Below are 20,035 nucleotides of genomic sequence, written 5' to 3'. Positions count from 1 at the left end.
CTTTGAGGAAAAAAGGAGAATTACAACAAGAACCGACAAATGCTACAGTTCAAGATAAAATGGCTTTAAGAAGCCAAGAAGAGTTGAACATGAAAACCATCTCTTCATGAAATTTCCTCAGAGAGTTGATTGGATGTCAAACAAGAAATCTTTCATTTCTGAGTAGAATGAGGTTGGGATTGGAATTCAACCCGGAAACAATTGAGCAAGGCTCCATTGGGAATTGAATGGATTGTCAAAAATGGTCCAGAAAGGAGCCAGAGCTTAAGTTTGGGTAACACTTTAGTTTAGGGACCAACTCTCACTATTAACTAGTTGCTTATTAGCATGCCTATTAGTAACATACTGGCTGTTTATTAGTACGTATAAAGCACTTATTCTGCACCTAATACCTAAACTTAACTATTAATAAGCAGCAAATTAAGAATCAAAAGTCGTAGTTAATGGTTTGTTAATAGCGAGAATTGGACCTTAAAATAAAGTGTAAATTTGGCTGTGTATTGTGTCTCACCTGTATTCCTCTCAGCTGGATGTAATCCGAAATGAACCAGGCCAGGCAATGGCACAGGAAAAACACCATGATGTCCCAGCGAAACACATGGTGGGCGGCCCAGCCGATGAGAAGACTGGCCACAAAGCACTCAGAGATGGGCTCGATGATGGTGGCCGGCAGCATGTTGATTCTCAGCTTGGCCCATCTAGCAAGAGCAGATAACAATGAGATGAGCTCAGCAGTTTTTCTGCACCACAAAATGGGATCTAGTACCATCTAAAGCCACAAAAACAACATCATGTGTTACAGTTGGATAGCTTATTCTGACAAACATATCAAAATCTATTCAAGATTTGCTTCTCCGTATTATGATGCAATTTAAAAGACAGGAATCCATCAGCAACGCTATAAGAAAATTGCGAACAGCAACAAAAATAACCCAGTCCCATCACTGCGCCAGAGGTGGCCCCATCAGGAAAACAGATTGGTTTCACTAGAGGACATAAAAAAAGCTGATTGAACAACCGGCGTACCTGATCATGCGAGACTGGAATTGTGCAATGGAGTACGAGCCTGAATTCTGCATGGCTACCTGCGTTGCCATGGAAAATTTCCATCCTCTGCAAGAGAAACACCACATCATTGCACTGGCAAATAAAGGACATTTTAGCCGAGGCTGAGAGATACGATTCTGAACACACATTAAAGGAATATTTTCATTAAAAACTGTCAAGCTATAAATAGACATATTCAATTAAATTTGTGCATACAAATAACTGAATGGCATACTAAATGCTACTGTATGACTTCAAATGATTTGATAAGGAAAAGATCAAAACTGAAACAGGTATTCATTAAAAACCTCGATATCTTATAACTTAATATACATGGAAGCGAATTAGATTTCACACGATTAACTGAAATTAATTTTTTTTGGCGTTAGTCACACATTAAGTCTATTGCATGGCTTAATACCTTGAATATAACAGTTTGTATGGACCACTTTTATGATACATTTAATGTGTTTTGGAAATTGTTGACAGTGTTGTTATAATTAAACTAAGACTAAAACCATTAAAAAATTTTATTTGAAAAAAATAAATGTTAACAGAAAGCAAAATAAAAATTCAGCTAGTTGTCAAAGCAACATTTTTAAATGTTGCTTAGTTTAGGCCAAGTGCTAAAATAAAGAAAATAGCCTAAAACTCGTAAATAAAATGACAAAAAACTGTACAGACATTAAAAAATTACTAAAACTTTAAACCTAAAGTGAAAACAAAAATCTAAAAAACTAACTAAAACACTGATCATTGCAGCTTGACAGCCTTCACTTTCATTGTATGGAAAAGAGCAGCGTGAACATTCTGCTAAACATCTTTCGTTTCACAGAAGAAAGTAAGTCAGTTTTGGAACTTCATGAGGGTGAGTGAATAACAGAATTATAGTTTATTTCTTTCTTTTAAAGACGATGAAAAAATATAACCTATCAAAAGCCATTTTCACTGTACGGATATTTAATGAGTCTGGCAAACCTGTCTGCGATGGCCTTGGCCATGAAGTAATCTTCAGCGATGTACTGGGCAAATGCAATCAGCCCGCCCGCTTGGTCCAGGATGTCCTTCCTCATGAGACACGACATCCCTGTGACGCACTTGATTCCCGTTACATTGGCTGAGATGTAGGAACGAGGATGTGACGTTCCAAAATAAACCTGCAGGATTTCACATGGGACAATGTTTACACTTCATATAATTCATCTCGGAAGATTTGATGTATTTACTATCGCATTACGCTTGTAAACACTTCTGACGATTATTTATTAGCAGAGTTTTCAATTTAACATGCTAATACATTGCCTTCCAAGTAGGGCTGTGCAAAAAAATCTAATGCGATTTTCATGCTCATCTCGTCAGTAAAGCCGGTTCTGTGATTAGTAGTAAATCTCCAGCACGTGCTTTCAGATGGAGCGGCATTTACTACACAGAGCCGTAGTTCGCTGACAAGCTACGCAAAATCGCATTCAAAATCGGCAATGAATCGCATGCGAACTCCGCTTGTCAGCGAACTACGGCTCTGTGTAGTTCGCTGTGATGCCACTCCATCTGAAAGCACGTGCTGGAGATTTACTACTAATCACAGAACCGGCTTTACTGACGAGATGCGCATGAAAATCTCATTTGATTTTTTGCACAGCCCTACTTCTAAGTCTGTTTTTGTAACGTCTATAGCTCATTCGTCACAACAATGTAACATTTATTTGATTGAGAGACCATTAGTGATTAGGTTTTACTTGGCGCTTACAAAAACGTCATAAACCAATATTGTCAGCAGTTAATGAATTTTAATATTGTACTGATTTGCCAAAAGAGCTTTAAAGTTCAGAGGAACAAAGGAACTACAACATATGGTGTCCCATTTCAAGTCTCTACTAGCAACAGAACCACAACTCGTCAGTTTTATTGCAGTGTGACAGGACAGAACAGCACTTCTTCCAATACATAATAGCAATGACGTGTTCATGAGCATCTAATAAAACCAAAGCTTTCCCGAGCCAAATCCAGACGACCAACACGGTCCCGACAAAGAATTCAGAAGGTCACTAGTGAAGGCTGCTGACCTGCTCCAATGTGGCGGCAAATCCTTGTCTGTCTGCCACGTAAGGAAGACCGTGAACCAGTCCCACCTTCTCCGTCATCTGATTGGCCATATCAGTGAGAGTGTCTGGCTTCACTGTTGATATTAGATCATAGTTGTTCAGAGGTGAATCTCATGAAAACATGTCCTGGTCATGTTATTCTTTTTACAGGAAAAAAGTCATAATAAAGAATTGTATTCACTGAAACACTGAGATGTGATAGATTTAAAGCAGTCGGTTTTAGATGGTAATGTGGGCGAACTCACCTCGAATGCCACTGTCACAGATCCAGACGAGTTCGTACCTTGCCCCTTCATAAGCGGGCATGAGGTTATTTATTTTTGGATTGATACCAACTTTCTTACCTCCTAGAACAAGATAAAGAGAAAAAAATTTCAGTAACTACCATTAGGGCTGTAAATGATTGCATTATAGCATCATAAAATCTGGCCATTTTGAAAGAAACAAGTGTGGTTGTCAATTTAATTGTGTTTTTGTTTTGTCAGTTACAGAGGTTTCCGTGAATAATAATATCTCCGATATTAAAGTATATTAGAAAACATCTGAAATCTAAAAATATTTCTCTTTTGGTCTTATAACGGGGACTACATTCTATGTAAGCTGACTGATATCCAGTCTACAATAGTGATAAAATAATGATCATTTCTATGCATTTTTAATACAATCCCCATCCCAGGTCTAGATCAGTTCAGCCATGTTCTCATCTCACACCATATCAGTGATATTTTAATATTACTTGTATACTATTATAGTATTTATTAATATTTTGAAATAGATTTTATATATTTTTTATTTTGCCATGTGATTTTTCCATTTTTATTAGTTTGTTTTATTTTTTTTATATTTCAATTTAGCTTTAATTTATTTTTAATTCAGTTTTAGTACTTCAGCATAATATATTTCCGTTAATTGCCAAGGCAACATTTCTAATCTTATTTTTTAAATCTATTAATTCTACTTATTTCAATTAACAAAAACTATTTTAATATTTTTAGTTAACAAAATAACAATTAATCCATATTAGCCAAAAATGAAATATGCAAACGTGAACCTGAAGTAAATTATGCTCATACCGTTCCACTTCAAATTACAATAAAAACTATGACTGGAAATTCTAAATTCACATTGACAGAAGTCATATTATTATTATTATTATTATTTTGATTTGAAATTAAAATGAAAATAAAAAATATTTTATAAGATGAATTTTAGATTAATGCAGTATGTTTGATTAAAGAATTTGACTTTAAATTAAAATGCACATTGACAGAAGTCATATTTAAAAATATAATAACAAAAATTTAAAAAATGAAATATTAGATTGATCAAGCAATTACATAAATTGTAACAGGTCTAGCGTCCATCAATAAAGCAGACTCTCTTTAAATCCTCTTTATGGATGGGATGTTTATTTGTGGACCGAAGATCATATGGCGCAGGGCCTCTGAGAGCACTAATGCATTTCACAAAGCACGCTTTACCGGCGTCTGATTGGCTGGTGGGGTAAACGACTCGGAGATGTTTAAAGCAACACAACCTCGCAGACGTTACATGTTTTCTAACATGGCTTCAGCTTGATACAAAGCAGCGGATGACATCTCTAGGACGGCCCGTCTCCCCTGACTGTTTGTGCCGTAACAGACTAGCTGAAGGCAGCGGGGCGGATCACACGACCCCAGAGAGACACCCGCTCCAGTCACCAGCTGTTCCTAATGAGCAAGATTCAATATCCACTCCAAGAGCTACATTTGCAAATACACAGAGGAGTTGTGGCGCACACGCGGGTCTCGGCGTTCCTCTTAAGGGGCTCCTCAGAGACCCTGCCATTTCCCTGCACACTACTAAACAAAACTGTCAAAGACAGCGGAAGCCTCGAGGGACGAGAGATGCTCCTCAGCACAACACTGCCTGAGCTTTCTGTACTATTGGCTCCATTATACATGGAAAGCGTGAGATTATCATCAAATACTTACCTATAAATAACCTGGCGTCAACATTCGGATATTTGCCCAGCAGCTTTTTACAAACATCAATGGCTGGATCGTCATGGTCTTGGACACACAGCAGAATTTCATACTGTGGAAAAAGACAGAAACAATTTTGAGCACCTCAAGTAATTATGGCCCAATGATACACTTAGAGGCACACAGTTCATAAACGCTGGCTGCTATTATGTGAATATATTGTAAAATGTAATTTATTCCTGTGATGCAAAGCTGAATTTGCAGCATCATTACTCCAGTCTTCATTAGCTATGTTTCCATCATCCTATTTTAATGCGCATTTTAAAGTATCGCATAAGAAACGAGTGATGGAAACGCCAAATTTCGAATAAAAATCCCCTTAATTCGCAAAAAGTTTATGCTCGCTTGGTGGTTTTTGACTTGTGCGAAAAAGGGTTGATGTGAACATTGGGAGATGGAAATGCATTTTGCGAATAAATTCCTCCAAGCGTATCAAAAAAGTAATGTGACTTTGCGCTATGAGATGGCAAAACCTGACTAACCAGCGGACCGATCTCGTTCACAGCATCTATACACTGTAAAAAATGACCGTGAATTTAACGGTAAAAGACTGTAAAAATGCTACAGTAAAAACCTGTTAAATGGTTAATGGTAAATTCCCCTACTATATACGGTGAAAAACTGTATTGGACATTACATGTATTGGACATTAATTTTACGGTAGTATACCGTTTTTGGAAGTGAAAAAGGCCGTATAATTTACAGTGAATAACCGTAAATTGACATTCCCAGAATTCCCTGCGTTACACTTCAAATTTGATGTTTTTTTGTTGAAATAACTATGTTTCTTCTTAGTTTTTTCTTATCAGTTTTGTATATTAGGGTTGTGTGTTACACCTAATGTTGTTAAATGAATGTTTATTGCATTATTTCAGTTTCATGTGTGTTACCATGATGGTGTTTAGTGTTTGTGTGAATGACACGGTGCACCTTCTATATATGTTATTATTTAAAAGCTGCTTGTGATGGGCTTTGGTTCATCATGTGACTTTCTCATCATCACCTGCATTTGGTGGTTATCAGTGTATTACAAAAGTACAAAACAGATTTCAGTGCTTCAATAGGTTGGTATATAATAACATTATCAGTTAATGAAATTACGGTATTTAACTGTAAATTTAAGTTAAAACCGTAAAACCTACAACGTTGCTACTGTATTTTTTTTATGGTAAAATTTCGGCAACCACAGCTGCCGGTTTTTTACCGTAGATTTTACGGATTTTTTTTTACAGTGTATGTTGTTATGGTCATTCGGAAATGCACGTATTTGTCAAAATGTCAAAGTATTTCTGTATAATTGTCTTACATGACTGCGTTCCCAAACAGCAGCATCCACCTCAAAAAGCATTGACAGCATTTATCGTGTTTCGTCTGCTCGCTCCGAGGCGCAAGTAATTTATTATATGTGAAAATTATTATATTTTAGTATATTCTTAGTGATTTATAGTGCTAGTTTATCAGGACGTGACGATTTTGTTCTCTTTGACTTGTTGGATGGAAACGATGATTGTTCGCAAATGTTTTATGCGATTTCAATTTTGCGCATAAGTTAAATTCGCAACTTTGGATGGAAACCAGGCTATTGATTATTATCAATGCTGAAAACTGTGATAAATGTATTTACAATTTTGATCAATTGAATGTGTCCTTGCTGAATAAAAGTGTTAATTTCTTTCAAAAAAAGTAGTAAAAGTAGTATACATTAAAGTCTTAAAGATATATTAACAAATGGTAAGATGGTGAAAAAACAAAATAATTACAATCAATTGTTAATTAAAAGAAAATGAATAATAAGAGTGACTATTTGCACTGAGATTCAGTAGCTGTTTCTGGGTTAACTAGTTACAGCTTGGTCATTAACTTTCTACTGTGTGAAGTAGTACGCTATAAAAGTTTCATATTAACAGCATTATCTGCCGCTACATGTTTGATACTGGATAAGTATCATTTCAAGGCATTTTGGTGACCATTATCTAGCTGACTGAAAGTAGCGCGAGCATGCAAATATCCATACATGTCAGGGTGCAGTTGCAGAATGTGGGAAAAGAGGGGTAATGTGTGTTGCCCCTTTAATCTTCTAGACGATATTAGGTCATGCATTACTAGGTATGCACTAAGCTAAATACAGTTTTTTTTCTTCTTCATGTCAAAGTCATTTTTCTTCATGGCAGGTACATTCAGGATTTAAGAAAATGCAATTAATGTGCAGCAAAAAAATTATATAATATCTAACATAATATTATGATATGTATTATGTAATAATATATAATAATTATTATTAAACAGATTTTTTTTTGTGCAAATCAATTACACTGTACATTGTTCACATATTCACCAGATGATACAAATGCTTCTCGTTGCACATACAACTTGAATACACCTTTTATATGATGAATGTGTTTATGAATATTTTTTAATTTCTCAATTAATCCATTCAGATATTTTTGAGGTCTGAAGTCAACAAATATCTTGCCATTATAATAATAAAAAAGGCTCATTAAAAAGAATTTTTATGAAATAAAAAACTGACAAGTGTTTTGACAATTTATTTCAAGAAAAACATGCAGTGAAGCAGTTAAAATATGAAAAATATTTTATCGTCTACATCAGTCATGTGGTGCACGTGTAGAGACTGTGTATCAAAAATTGATAATCTCAAAAAATATGAGATAAATTGACATGGCAAAGTTAGTTCAGGCTGTCATAACGTCATATGGTGTGACTCTTAAACGTATAAAATAAGTAACTTACTAAATAACAATTTATATACAAAAAATTATATAAAAATTTTTTTTTTTACAAAAATCTAACGAAAAGTTTACACTCATATGCCAGTTGGTATAACCAATACTTTTAAGCCATTAAATACAGATGCTTCCTTCTCATTTCATAATTTCTCCTCAACCAAAGGACAGATTCATAAAAAAAGTGGCACAACTTTCCCATACGCTCACTATTTAGTCCATAATCTAAAAAGAATAGACTAATGAAACACCCAAAATAGTAACAGACACTGGGGTGCAAACAGCATCTGCCAAAAATATAACTAAAGAAAACAAAAAAATGCATCAAGGAGCTGAATATGTCCCCAATAAAGCATCAGAAAACTCATAGGATCCACAAAGCTGCTCTGGATTTTCTATTGATCTGAGCTGACAGCACTGAACTTCCAGCACTCGACTGAATTGAGCGGCAAAGAAAGCGTGGCAGGCCACATAACAAAAGCTTTCAGGGAAGGCAGTTTGAGGCTTGGAGTCGCACCAGGGCCAAAGTGCGAAAGAACAGGCCTGCGCTCTGACAAGAGACACCCGTCCCCCTCCAGCCACCTCATAATACTCCACAGCCACCATGTTGCCATGGCTATGGCACGGGACACTGGAGCCGAAAGACAAAGGGCCTTTTCTGTGCTCTCACAGATGCGGGTATGCGACAGTAACCCCGAGCGGGTAATAGTGCTGCGCTGAAAAACCGGGAGCCTCTCATTCAATCATTTATAGACGCGCACGGGAGCAACCCCTCCAATTTACATCCAGCGCAAGAAATCAGGAGCGCCTCTATTGAACTGTGCCTAGATCAGCCCGTCCCAAATGAGGGAGCGTCAGAGACTAAACATGAGGTTGTGAAATAATTAGATGAATACTGACGTCAGAGAGAGGTGAAATGGAAAGCAAGGGGAAATCCAAGTGTGCAACATTCATCTTAGATCTCGTTACATGTGTGTGTCGAAAACAGCAAAAGAGAAGTGCTCGTGTATAGGGTGTTAATAAATCCAGCTTCACCTCCAGAAGGGAGTATACGTTTTTTGTTTGTTGAATTTTGCAAATCGCCTTTCCTAATAATGTGCTAGTTAGCAAGTTTCACGATGAATGCGGCTGAAGTTAAGAGTCTCTCGGAGAACTGCGCGTCACCCCACGGAAGAGAGGGGCGGTGTCAGCAGAGCTCATTAGCATTTAAAGGGAAATGCACCATAACGGCTTGCTGTGAACAGAGCTGTTTTTGACAGGTTCAAAGGGTGTTGTTTTACACCACCATTGAGAAATTTTAACCAAAGTATGTTATAGACTTTTCATTAAGACCCTAAAGAATCATATCAACTTGTGGAAAATGGGCATCTGGGACCAATTCTCACTATTAACTACTTGCTTATTAGTATGCCTATTATTAACATATTGGCTGTTTATTAGTAGAGGTGGAACAATATATCGATATGGCGATATTTCGTTGTCCTTCTCCATGTGATACGAGAATCGATATCTGGTGCCAAATATCGTTATTTTAATTACTACAATAAGGTGCTCTAAATAGATTTCCCTGCTCCCAGCGTCTAAAAATGTGACCGCGCCATTTCCACCTTCTTTCCAAAGCGCTCTGAGCAACCATGAACCGCGTTCTCTATGAAGATGGGGAAGCACGAGGAACCGAAGGATATATATATGTATTTATGGAGATTAGGGGTGGGGGTAAAAAATCGATACAAAATCGATGAATGTGCATTCCGCTCGTGTACCGCTCATGTTCACCGGAAAATTAGTGAGCCTTTAAATTAGTTTGGGCAAATGAGGATGAGGTTAAACTAATGCATGTCCACCCATAGATAAACACTTTTTTTTTTAAAATAACAAGTGTACGGTTACTGCACTGCTAAACAATTACTGAACTGCTAAACTGACAAATGTCACAAAGTTGTATTGTGGCAACGAATTTCACATTTCCGATTGCCACAACATTGCCATGACAAAAGTTTGGTCATCAAATTACACTGCAATTACATAACTCTGATATCCTTTGGTTAGCTCGGTTACAGTCTTATAACCAAACACAAAAGTGGTAATAAAAGACAGAAGACCAATGTTTCTAAAGTAAATGGAGTAATAACACCAAAAAAGGTACGGGTCACCTACAGCCATTTTCCTGACCTCTGCTGTCTGTTATAATCAGTGTTTCTCGCTTTCAAAACCCCAAAGCAGATGTCCCTCCCAGCACTACTAATTTAGAGGTCCGGGCATCTATTCCAGGAACCCTAATTACCAAAAAAAACACTATTATTTCCGGCTTTCGAAGAAAGCTGAAGCTCAGCTGATGCCAAACGGGGAGTGACATACCAGACAAATGTGCTGTAGGTTAGGTGTGTCTTTCAACAGAACTCAGAGACCAAACAAACAAACCACCATGACACACAGTAATTCTGAGTACTGCGATGCAAAATGAACTACTGCTCAAATCAACTGTGTGTTTATTTAAGAAAAAGTCAAAGTAGATGGTATTAATCAGCACATAAGCATGAAAGCCGGAAATGATTTGATCAGAGGTCAACCAACACCCGGACAAATCAGCATGCAAAAACATTGTTAAAATTACAATTTAAGGTGCACATTTAGCATTGTTGGTGGCTTAGTTGAGGGTGTGATTTTGGTAAGTGAACACTGAAGACAGATTTTAAATGGGATAAATCTGAACAGCTCTTAACAGCTGAACATCTGGCCCTCATGACTTCCAGATCCAGATCACATTCCACTGTGTTTTGTGCGTCATTTAACATTCTTGGGAGCCTGGGATGTTCGGCACATTTACTAATATTTAAATCATTTTTCTCTCTAAACCACAGATACACTTGGAGGTTGATTTGGACCACTGAATAATCGTTCTCTCTGTACCTTAAATGGCAAACTGCACCAAAAACAGAGATTAAATAGACAGATAAACTGAACAAAAAAATAATCATTAGAATTCTGTTTTAGCAGATGATGGAATTTTTTATGATTTTTAATCCCAGAAGTTAAATTAGGTTATTTTAGTGAAAAAAAGTCGTACATTTGGCTATGAGCCTGTACAGGCAAGACGGAGTGGCATACAGTGAAAGAACCATAAAACAATGAATGCACGCTGAAAAAGAAGAACTACTGCCCTAGAGATGTTGACGTGTTCTGACAGTGGACTAAAACTCAAAGTAGGTGTTTTGACAAATCCGTCACCCACAGAAGTCAAAAATAAATATGCAAATTGCAGTTCAATGGAACGCCTGCAATGCCCAGGAATTAAGTCAGGAATAAACATGCTGTGAAAGAAGAGACTCTTGCTGTTGGCATATCTGTTGAAAGCAATTCATTATTTTTCATTTTTATTCCCCATGCACTTGAATTTGAGAGCCTTGGAACGATCCAATTGGACATGAAGCATTTTTAATAAAGCTAGAACTGGCTGAAAAATAGACTTCCTCTTGCATATGGCAAAAGCTTTATGCCATCTGCTTAAAAGAGGGAAGCTATTTAATGTCTCTGAAGATAAATTAAAGACGCATTTACAGTTTGATCTGATTAGGCCTGAATTAAAGAACTGGGAAAAATGTCCGCATAGAAAACTCATCCAATAATGTTGATGCACACTTGGCTTGAGTAGTCGAGAAGAGATATTTCACATTACAAATAAATTGATATCCTAAAATCTACTTCAATAAATAAAAATACAAAAAGCTTAAATTTATAAGGCCAACATCCTACAAGATGAATTTTAATTGTAAACCTCGATACTGATAAGCCATTTTTTTCAAAACATGTTTTTCGTGGCACAGCTATACTAAAAATGTAATAAATTAACGTTTAATATTTTTGTATTAATAAATTTGAATTAAAACAATCAAAACTAAAATCGATTGTTTAAAAGGAATACAAAATTAATTTGGGCATTGCATTACAATGTACAGTGTGAAATACGGATATGAAGAATTTTAATCATTAGTTTTTATAAAGATTTACTTTAAGGTTGCGTTAGCTTTTCTTTGGTCATCATCTAAATGAAAAAAAGGGGAAATAAGCGTGCACAAACATCCAACATTGTGCAATATCAATAAATATCATCTGATAATCGATATGGCACCAAAATATAATGCTACCTAATTCTACTTTGGCTAAAATAAGGGAAAATGTTCCTAAAAGTGTCGAAGCTAAATCAATCATTGCGTGTCACTGAGAAACATACAGACTGTCTGGAACTCCAGGAACACAGAGAAGGAATAATTTACGGCAACATTAGTTGTCCAATCAGATCAAGGGGACTAGTACTAAAAGCTGAATGCAAAACATCTGATTGGTTGTGATTGTGTGGAGTCAGTAGTAGTTTCACGTGCAGTGCAGTGCAGACAGCAAAATCGCTTGGTTTGGAAACTGGTTAAGATGAAATGATTTAAAAGGGAGATTTTCTAGATCTAGATGATTAGAACTGATTCCTTCACAGTAGAGGCTTTATAAAATAACCTGTCGTTCACTTGAAAATTCACAAAGAATGCTCCTAAAGAGGGGAACCACTTCTCCAACGGCAAACCTACAAGGAGCAGCAGCTGGAGGAGGAATCAACATCTGTGCTGCTCAAACAGCTGTGTGACGGAAAATAGAGCAGAATGTCCCATCTGCTGCAGAGCTACACGTCTGAATGCACCCAGTCATCTCGATTCCCACGTCACTCCTCGAATCCCACAGGAAGAGCAGCGGAGATTTCTCCACCTCCATCCACACTAGAGTCTGCATTAAACTTTGATCGGTGGAATGAACTACAGAAACCTCAACATTCATTCGCTGGTGACTCACTGTGAAAGTCTACAGATTATTCTGTAGATCTCAGGAAACAATGAATCATCACTTAGGTTTCTGCATTTATTCATCTAAAAGATAACGCAGTTAAGTTGATTGACTGAAAAAGTAATGACTGGATTTATATTTATGGGTTATTGTGCAGGGTTCTTTGAGGCGGACTGCAAAAAAAAAAAAAAACAGTGGGTTTTTAGTTGTTGTTTTTTTTTATAGTTCAATTGCTAAATTTTCAGTAAAGTACTACACTACCCATAATCCCAAAGTGTAATCCACCAATCAGAGAAGTCGCATTTTAAATGGAAATGAGAGAGCAGAAAGAGAAGGGTCATGTGAGTTTTTGCAGACTAGCACAGGCAAGCTAGAGAGTGTTTAGCTAGTTAAGTTAGCTAGTTACCTAGCAAACTACATTTTAACTGGGATAAAAATTCTGATGTAAAAATGTTAAAAAGGCCCCAAAACTGACCCAGAAAATCCAAGTGCAAGGATTTATGGTAGTATTAATAGTACTGTTTTTAAATTTGTACTGCTTTGGATTAAAAAAAATAAAAAACAGCATTTTTACTGTAATACAATAAAGGTCCAATATGAAAATATTAGTGCTGTCAAACGATTAATCGCATCCAAAATAAAAGTTTTTGTTTACATAATATATGTGTGTATACTGTGTATATTTATTATGTCTATACAAGTACACACACATACAGTATATATTTTAAAAATATTTACATTATTTATATTACAGATAAATTTAATATATAAACATAACATATTTTTTTAAAATATATACATGTATGTGTGTATTTATAAATACATAATAAATATACACAGTACACACACATATATTATGTAAACAAAAACTTTTATTTTGGATGCGATTAATCGTTTGACAGCACTAGAAAATACGTTAAAAACTGACCCAGAAAACCAAGCTGATTAAGTTACATCATTTACAATGTACTTTTTAAATACTCTGTAAAGATTTGATTAATTTCAGTCAGAGTTGGTTTAGAATTTTTTTTCTTTATTTTTATTACTATTTTTTTAATGCATTGACAAAATGACTGAGAAAACATTCCCAGAACCAAGGCCACTGAAAAAGTTAAAAACATCGGACTGCCTTTAGATTAGATTCAGGGTCATACAAACAAATGCAGTGCAAGTCTAATATTATTACTAGCAATCAACTACAATATAATCACAAGATTAAGGGGACTGGACTTTCGGTTCAGGGTAGGTCATGGAATTGCATATTATACGCCAGATCAATTTTTAATTTAGGAGCTCTGACAGATGGCTTACAACAGAACACAATCATCCAATGGTAAATGGGTTATTTCGCAGAGCAGCCACACCTGGAAAAGCTCCTCATTAGAAAAGCATCAGTGATTTGATCAAAAGCTTTGTGCTCAACTCACGATGCAAAGAAACACTGTAATTAGATGGTGGCAGTGCTCAGCAACAAAGATAAGTATGTATTATCAGGGGACGCACCCTGCGTGTTTCCATCATGTTTAAGGTAACCTCTTCATTACTGTTGAACACAGTTGCCACCTTTAGCAAATCCTGATGGGTGAACCTCATGAACATATCTAGGTCTTATTTTCCCCCAAAAATGGCTTTATTAATTTGCTTTAAAGAAAATTAAGCCTATTTAGAATGTACAATCTCTTTTCAATTTAAATCAGATTATTAGAAGGATCATGTGACACCTAAGACTAGAGTATTGTTGCTGAAAATTCAGATTTGATCACAGCAATAAATTACACTTACAATATATTCACATAGAAAACAGCTATTTTAAATTGTAATAATATTTCAATTTTTACTGTATTTTTGTTCAAACAAATGCAGCCTTGGTGAGCATAAGACACTTCTTTCCTAAACATTACACAATTGTACCGACCCTAAACCTTTTGAAGACTGAAAATTTGTCATATGATAAAAATGTCATTACAGAGATGAATACTTGTGGGAAAATAATCCTGAAATGATGGCAAAATGCTCAAATCCGGCTTTAGTTTCTTTATGCAAAATTTAAGATCTTATTTTTGCATAATTATGGGGTAAAACGTGACCTGGACATGTTTTGTATGTACCTCATCAAGGTACAGTTTTACCTTTCAAAATGCTCAGGCCCGAATATTTGGGATGGCTTTGGATATATACATTTGCCAGGAAAATTTGAACATCTATTCAAATAGCCAATAAGACTCTCCATTCAGTGCCATAAGAATGTCCTATCGGAATATCCTGTAAACCGAGAACATAAAATGTATTTACATAAAAGCAAAGCATCGGTACTTCTGGGAATTTCTGTTTCATCTTTGTATCATCATCTCCTGCTTTCTATGTTGGTGGCCTGCTATAATTCAGCCTCTGTGTTTTAAAACATCCCAGCTATGCTGTTGGACTCTAGCCACAAGCAAAAAAGAACTGCAGAGAACATAATCCGAGCCGCACATTATGCATAAATGACAGCAATGCGGGAAAACAGCAGCAGTGTGTAACAGATAAATGCCATCTCGCCTACCCAAGGATTATAGCATCTCCATCAACAGGGTCAGTGACCCACCAACACCTGGTGGTAGTGCTGGGCAGTATGATCAAAAATGTATATCATGGTATTTTTCAAAATTAGACCGGTTTCACGGTATATGACGGTGTATTTTTTTTTCATGCATGACCGGGTGTTAACCATATTTTCTACTGATTGAGAGAGGAAATACTGCAGTATATTAACTTAGAATGCCCTATTTTACGGTCATGATGAGTGAATATTGTCAAAAATACCACACTAAATAGTGACTAAACACAACCCCTTTTAATACATGTTAACCAGGAGCTCTCATTTCTAATCGCGTCATCATCTGATAAAATCAACATGCATCTACACTAAAGAGCGGCTATGCGGTTGTTTTGGCTATATTACTTTTTTGTCTCCTGCAGCGCACTGCCTGCATCTGAGTAACGAACTAAAAAAAACAACAAACAAAAAACGTGCATGTGATATGAACTACGCTCATAATTAATAATTCCAAAGAATCAGTAAGCAACAGGTGCTAGGAAACGCTGTTTTGTACTCATTTATTGACGAGTCGGCTGCGGTGTGGCCAACTGAATGCGCTGCTTCTCTGCCGCTCACTGCACAGAACAGACGCCGAGAGAGGCGACACTTCTCCGGGAAAGTCAGACCTCGCATTCGCGGGACAGCACTGGCGAAATCTTCCAACTGAACCATAGCTAAGGTTTATCCAAAAAGTCGCTAGGTTTGTCAGTATGTATATTCTATTCATCTTCCATGACCACTTAGATGCGACACAGGAAGTCACAAATTTACCACCTAACAAGTACGCACATGTGCTGTTGCAAAAGTTGTGAATTGGAGCACAGTATTCGATCTAATTCGACAGTATGTTTAGTCTTCAGGCTTTCTCTTTTAAGAGGCAATTAAGAGGCAGAAAGCCATTGCGACGGTCCTTAAAAGGTCAAAATGCCACACAAACCTGGCGAAAGAACACATCAGTGGTTTTGACAGGAAGTGTGCAAGAACAAATCTGAATTGGTAAATGCTAAAAAACAGAAATGGTATAAATATGAGCAATAACGTAGTATCATCCAGCTAAATCATAAGTGTGTTCACGAAAGTCAACGTTTTGACACAATCTCTTAAAGTGGCCCTATTATGGGTAATGAAAGGTTCATATTTTGGTTTTAGGAGCCCCAACAACAGGTTGGCATGCATGCAAGGTCAAAAAACCCTTTCATTGTCTTATAGTATGCATTTATTTTTACTTTACTTGCTCAACGACTCCCAAACGATTCGCTCAATGATTAATTTTTCCAAACCCCTCCTTTGCGTGATGCTAATCTGCGGTGATTTGTCCGATCGGACCATGCCTGTAATATCTGATAAAGCAGTGCGTGTGAGCCAGTGCTGCTTTGTTTACAGTCATTACCGGGGAAACAGCTATTTTTATCGCTCCAAAAGTGCACCTAGTGGCAAAGAATGAATTTGCATTTTCATTCAGACGCGAAAAGACCAACAAGTGTGCGGCAATATGCTAATGTTTCATGTTGACGTCAACATGAAACGGCTTGGGATTTTTTTTTAAACGACTCGTTTCAATGATTCAGAGTCGACTCTTTCTTTTGAGAGACAATAACTTTATACACGGTGCACTTTCAGATTTAAAACTTTGCAGGATGTTTTTATTCACTTGGAGTATGAGACTTAATGGCAATGTTTAACTTATAATTGTCTATTGTAAAAAAAACAACAAAGCAATTCAATTTTAAATCTACACTTTGATTGCATGGAAGATAATAGCACACCTCTCCTCAAGCCGCACAATTTTAGGCATCATCTCTGTCCGTAGCAAACACAGGTCTAGATGAGTTACGCCCTGAAGTTTTGTACTTAAGGGTTTTTCGAAAACACAATGGCAAATGCTTATAATAATAACTTTCCTTTAACCAGCCACTTGAATCAGCAGCGTGAGCAACAGCAAGGTCAAAGAGTTTAGAGGATGGTACCTTGGGATAGTCCAGCTCAAAAAACGTCTCCAGATTGTTTATGAGATTGGGGTCCACACCCTTGAGGGGCTTCAGCAGCGATACACCAGCCAGTTTGCTGTACGGCACCTTTTCTGTGGTCTTCTTGTTGAGATGCAGACGGCTGAAAAGAGAGAGAAGGAATGTTTTTAGATTACATTATGCATTTCAATGTAACACGAGTTACATAATCAGATTACTTTGTAATTCACAAGAACATTTCTGAGTAACTTTATAAACAAGTAATGCAAGCTACTTTCTTTTCCCATTTATTGACCAGCAATAATTAAATATGTTAAATAGCCCATTATATTAATCAGGGTCTTTGCTGCCTGACCTTCGATGATCCAATTAAACCATACAAATTAGCAAAAATGACTTTAGATTAACAATGATTTTAAATGCTGAAGAGAGAAAAATGAGCCCAGCCCGATTGAGAAAAAGTAACACGCAAGTAATGTAACGCAATGCAATTAGTTACTTTTACTAAGAAATGCAATTAGTTAATGTTTTAGAGAGTAATGCAATATTGTAATGCATTACTTTCATAAGTGCATTTAAAAAAATCTATCAAGTGTCCACAGGGTAAAACTTTGAGTGTATATTCATGCAAGCAGGATGTTATGTTGCTTTCTTTGTGCAGGATGGTGAATTTTAGGGAGGTTTTTTGAAATCCCGGTAAAGCTAATATGGCCTATTTTGGCAGTAGCAAACACTTCTAAAAAAAATTTTAAATACTGTGCAATTATGATCAGAATTAATCTTTGAAATCATTTACAGAGAGAAACACGGTGATGCAGTTAAAAACATTCAAGTGAATTGCACTACAACAGGAACCTATGTTGCACAAATTGAGTCAAATCCTGGTTACTCTATTTGCAAGCAACCTGCAGTAGCCAAATGAAGGCTGCAGCATATAAGCATGCAGTGGGACGGTGTATTATTTCAAACAATGATCAACTGTTTGTTTGCAGTTTGACTGGCAGCTGACAGGTCACCTATGTACCGCAACAAGGCAGGTGATCCAACTGGTTTAGTTTCCCAAGTTAACTGCAGTTTCAGTAGTAAAGATTTTCAGCAGTTTCACACACTTATCATACTTTGATTAAAGAAGGAAGTCTCACAGTGCTCAAAGTCTATAGGGTCAGGTGGCCGTATTTTATTATATTTATTGTTCCTATAAGTCCACTGATATTATGTTACGAGAAGCTCTTTGGCTCAGTTTCAGGATGTAAATCAAAAGAACATTTCACAAAACACTTTAAAAAACCTCTTATATTCAAACTATTTCTGAGAACTGTTCATGTTAATGTCTTGTTTTGATGGCAGAATGCTCAGGTAATGCAGAGTTAACCGTTTCAATTTATAGAGGCATTTTAAAATTGGAGCAGTTTGATCAGCAATTACAGCACCTTCCTCTTCTCAGGAACTCCGCTTGTGCACTTCCTATCTGTTCCTGTCTGAAGGGTCCTTTAGTCTTTCCTGACACACTTGCCAGCAATCTACAGAACAAGCGCAGAAGCTTCCAAGACAGCAATAGCCATTAAAAGCTGGAAGAAAGATTCAGCTGTCTGAGCGGGTTTGATTCGGAGAGATAAGTTTGTCTATCTTGACTGCCAAAACATCACTGTTGCCACTTTCTTGTGAACGTCAAACAACATTTCAAGCTCCATCTAATGCAAAGACTGAGCTTTAAGAAAGAAGAAAAAAATGAGTTAAACTTATATAAATTGTCATTTCTATTAGTGCATAATAAAGCTATATATATTGGTAATATATTGTAAATATCAAACATCAGCCGATTATTGTGCCAGACTAACTGATTAAAAGAAGTGTACATCACAGTTGTCTCAAAACATTTAAGACTACAAGCATAAAGTTGTATTATACATAGATGTGTAAATTAAAGAGACTGATAATCGGTTTAACCGATATTTGTTAAAGCTAATCAAAATTGTCTTCTTAATCGGTTATCGGTTCATATGTTTGTAGGAATAAATGGCATCCGCTTTTTGGTAAAGTAACTTACTTGTAGGGCTGTGTATCACCAGCAAAGTCATGATACGATACGTATCACGATACAGATGCCACGATACGATACGCATCACGATACGGGACTGCACTGAATTTCACCTCAGAAGAATTTAGTAAAACAGCTGTTTATGACCTCTGCATTATGAAGGGCCTCCATAACTGTACCACAGTACAATATAGGTAATGGCATATGTTTCATGTTTACATTGTGCACTCCCCACCAGGTACAATATTCAGATTTTTTGCATCTTGTTTTTAAGCCCATAAATAATGAATGTACTCGTTCTAATAAATTTATATTGTAATGTACTCATTCTAATATATATATATTTTTTAAATCATATTTACATTGCTGGTAGGTTATCATTGCACAAATTAACACACTCTCTACATTAAAAAAATAAAAATGAGAAGAGTTCTAAACTAATGCGCTGTCTTCTGTATCTAACACACACGCTCAGTCACTCACACAGATCACGCATAGACATTCAGGAACAAACTTTTTAGCGCTGCCCCGCAGTTTTATCAACTAAATAGCTTAATCGCTCTAGAGCTACATTATCTTTCTCAACAAGGTGCTGGTAGCATCATTGTTTCTAAAGGAATTAAAGCCACAGCTTTACTGTTAATAGAGAAACGTGGCAAAACAGTGGTAATTCATACATACACAGCCTCTCTCTCTCTCTCTCTCTCT

At 36.5% G+C, this 20,035-nt stretch overlaps 1 protein-coding gene across 3 annotated transcripts in view; it reads right to left on the bottom strand.

The window, feature by feature from the left end:
• Nucleotides 1-20,035, bottom strand: part of LOC107558686 (ceramide glucosyltransferase-like) — a 41,466-nt gene that overhangs the window by 2,657 nt on the left and 18,774 nt on the right. For all 3 annotated transcript variants that reach the window (XM_016242344.1, XM_016242343.1, XM_016242342.1), the window contains 7 exons: nt 17,290-17,431; nt 5,123-5,225; nt 3,395-3,496; nt 3,111-3,223; nt 2,026-2,204; nt 1,027-1,113; nt 512-698 (listed from right to left, as the gene is read on the bottom strand). In XM_016242344.1, the coding sequence (XP_016097830.1) occupies nt 512-698; nt 1,027-1,113; nt 2,026-2,204; nt 3,111-3,223; nt 3,395-3,496; nt 5,123-5,225; nt 17,290-17,431 (913 nt within the window). The remainder of the gene's footprint in view (nt 1-511; nt 699-1,026; nt 1,114-2,025; nt 2,205-3,110; nt 3,224-3,394; nt 3,497-5,122; nt 5,226-17,289; nt 17,432-20,035) is intronic.

Source organism: Sinocyclocheilus grahami, unplaced genomic scaffold (genome assembly GCF_001515645.1).
Source record: "Sinocyclocheilus grahami isolate Dianchi unplaced genomic scaffold, SAMN03320097.WGS_v1.1 scaffold655.1, whole genome shotgun sequence".
Classification (NCBI taxonomy): Eukaryota; Metazoa; Chordata; class Actinopteri; order Cypriniformes; family Cyprinidae; genus Sinocyclocheilus; species Sinocyclocheilus grahami.
The sequence above is the reverse complement of the archived record's forward strand: the minus strand, read 5'-3'. Positions and strand labels throughout refer to the sequence as shown.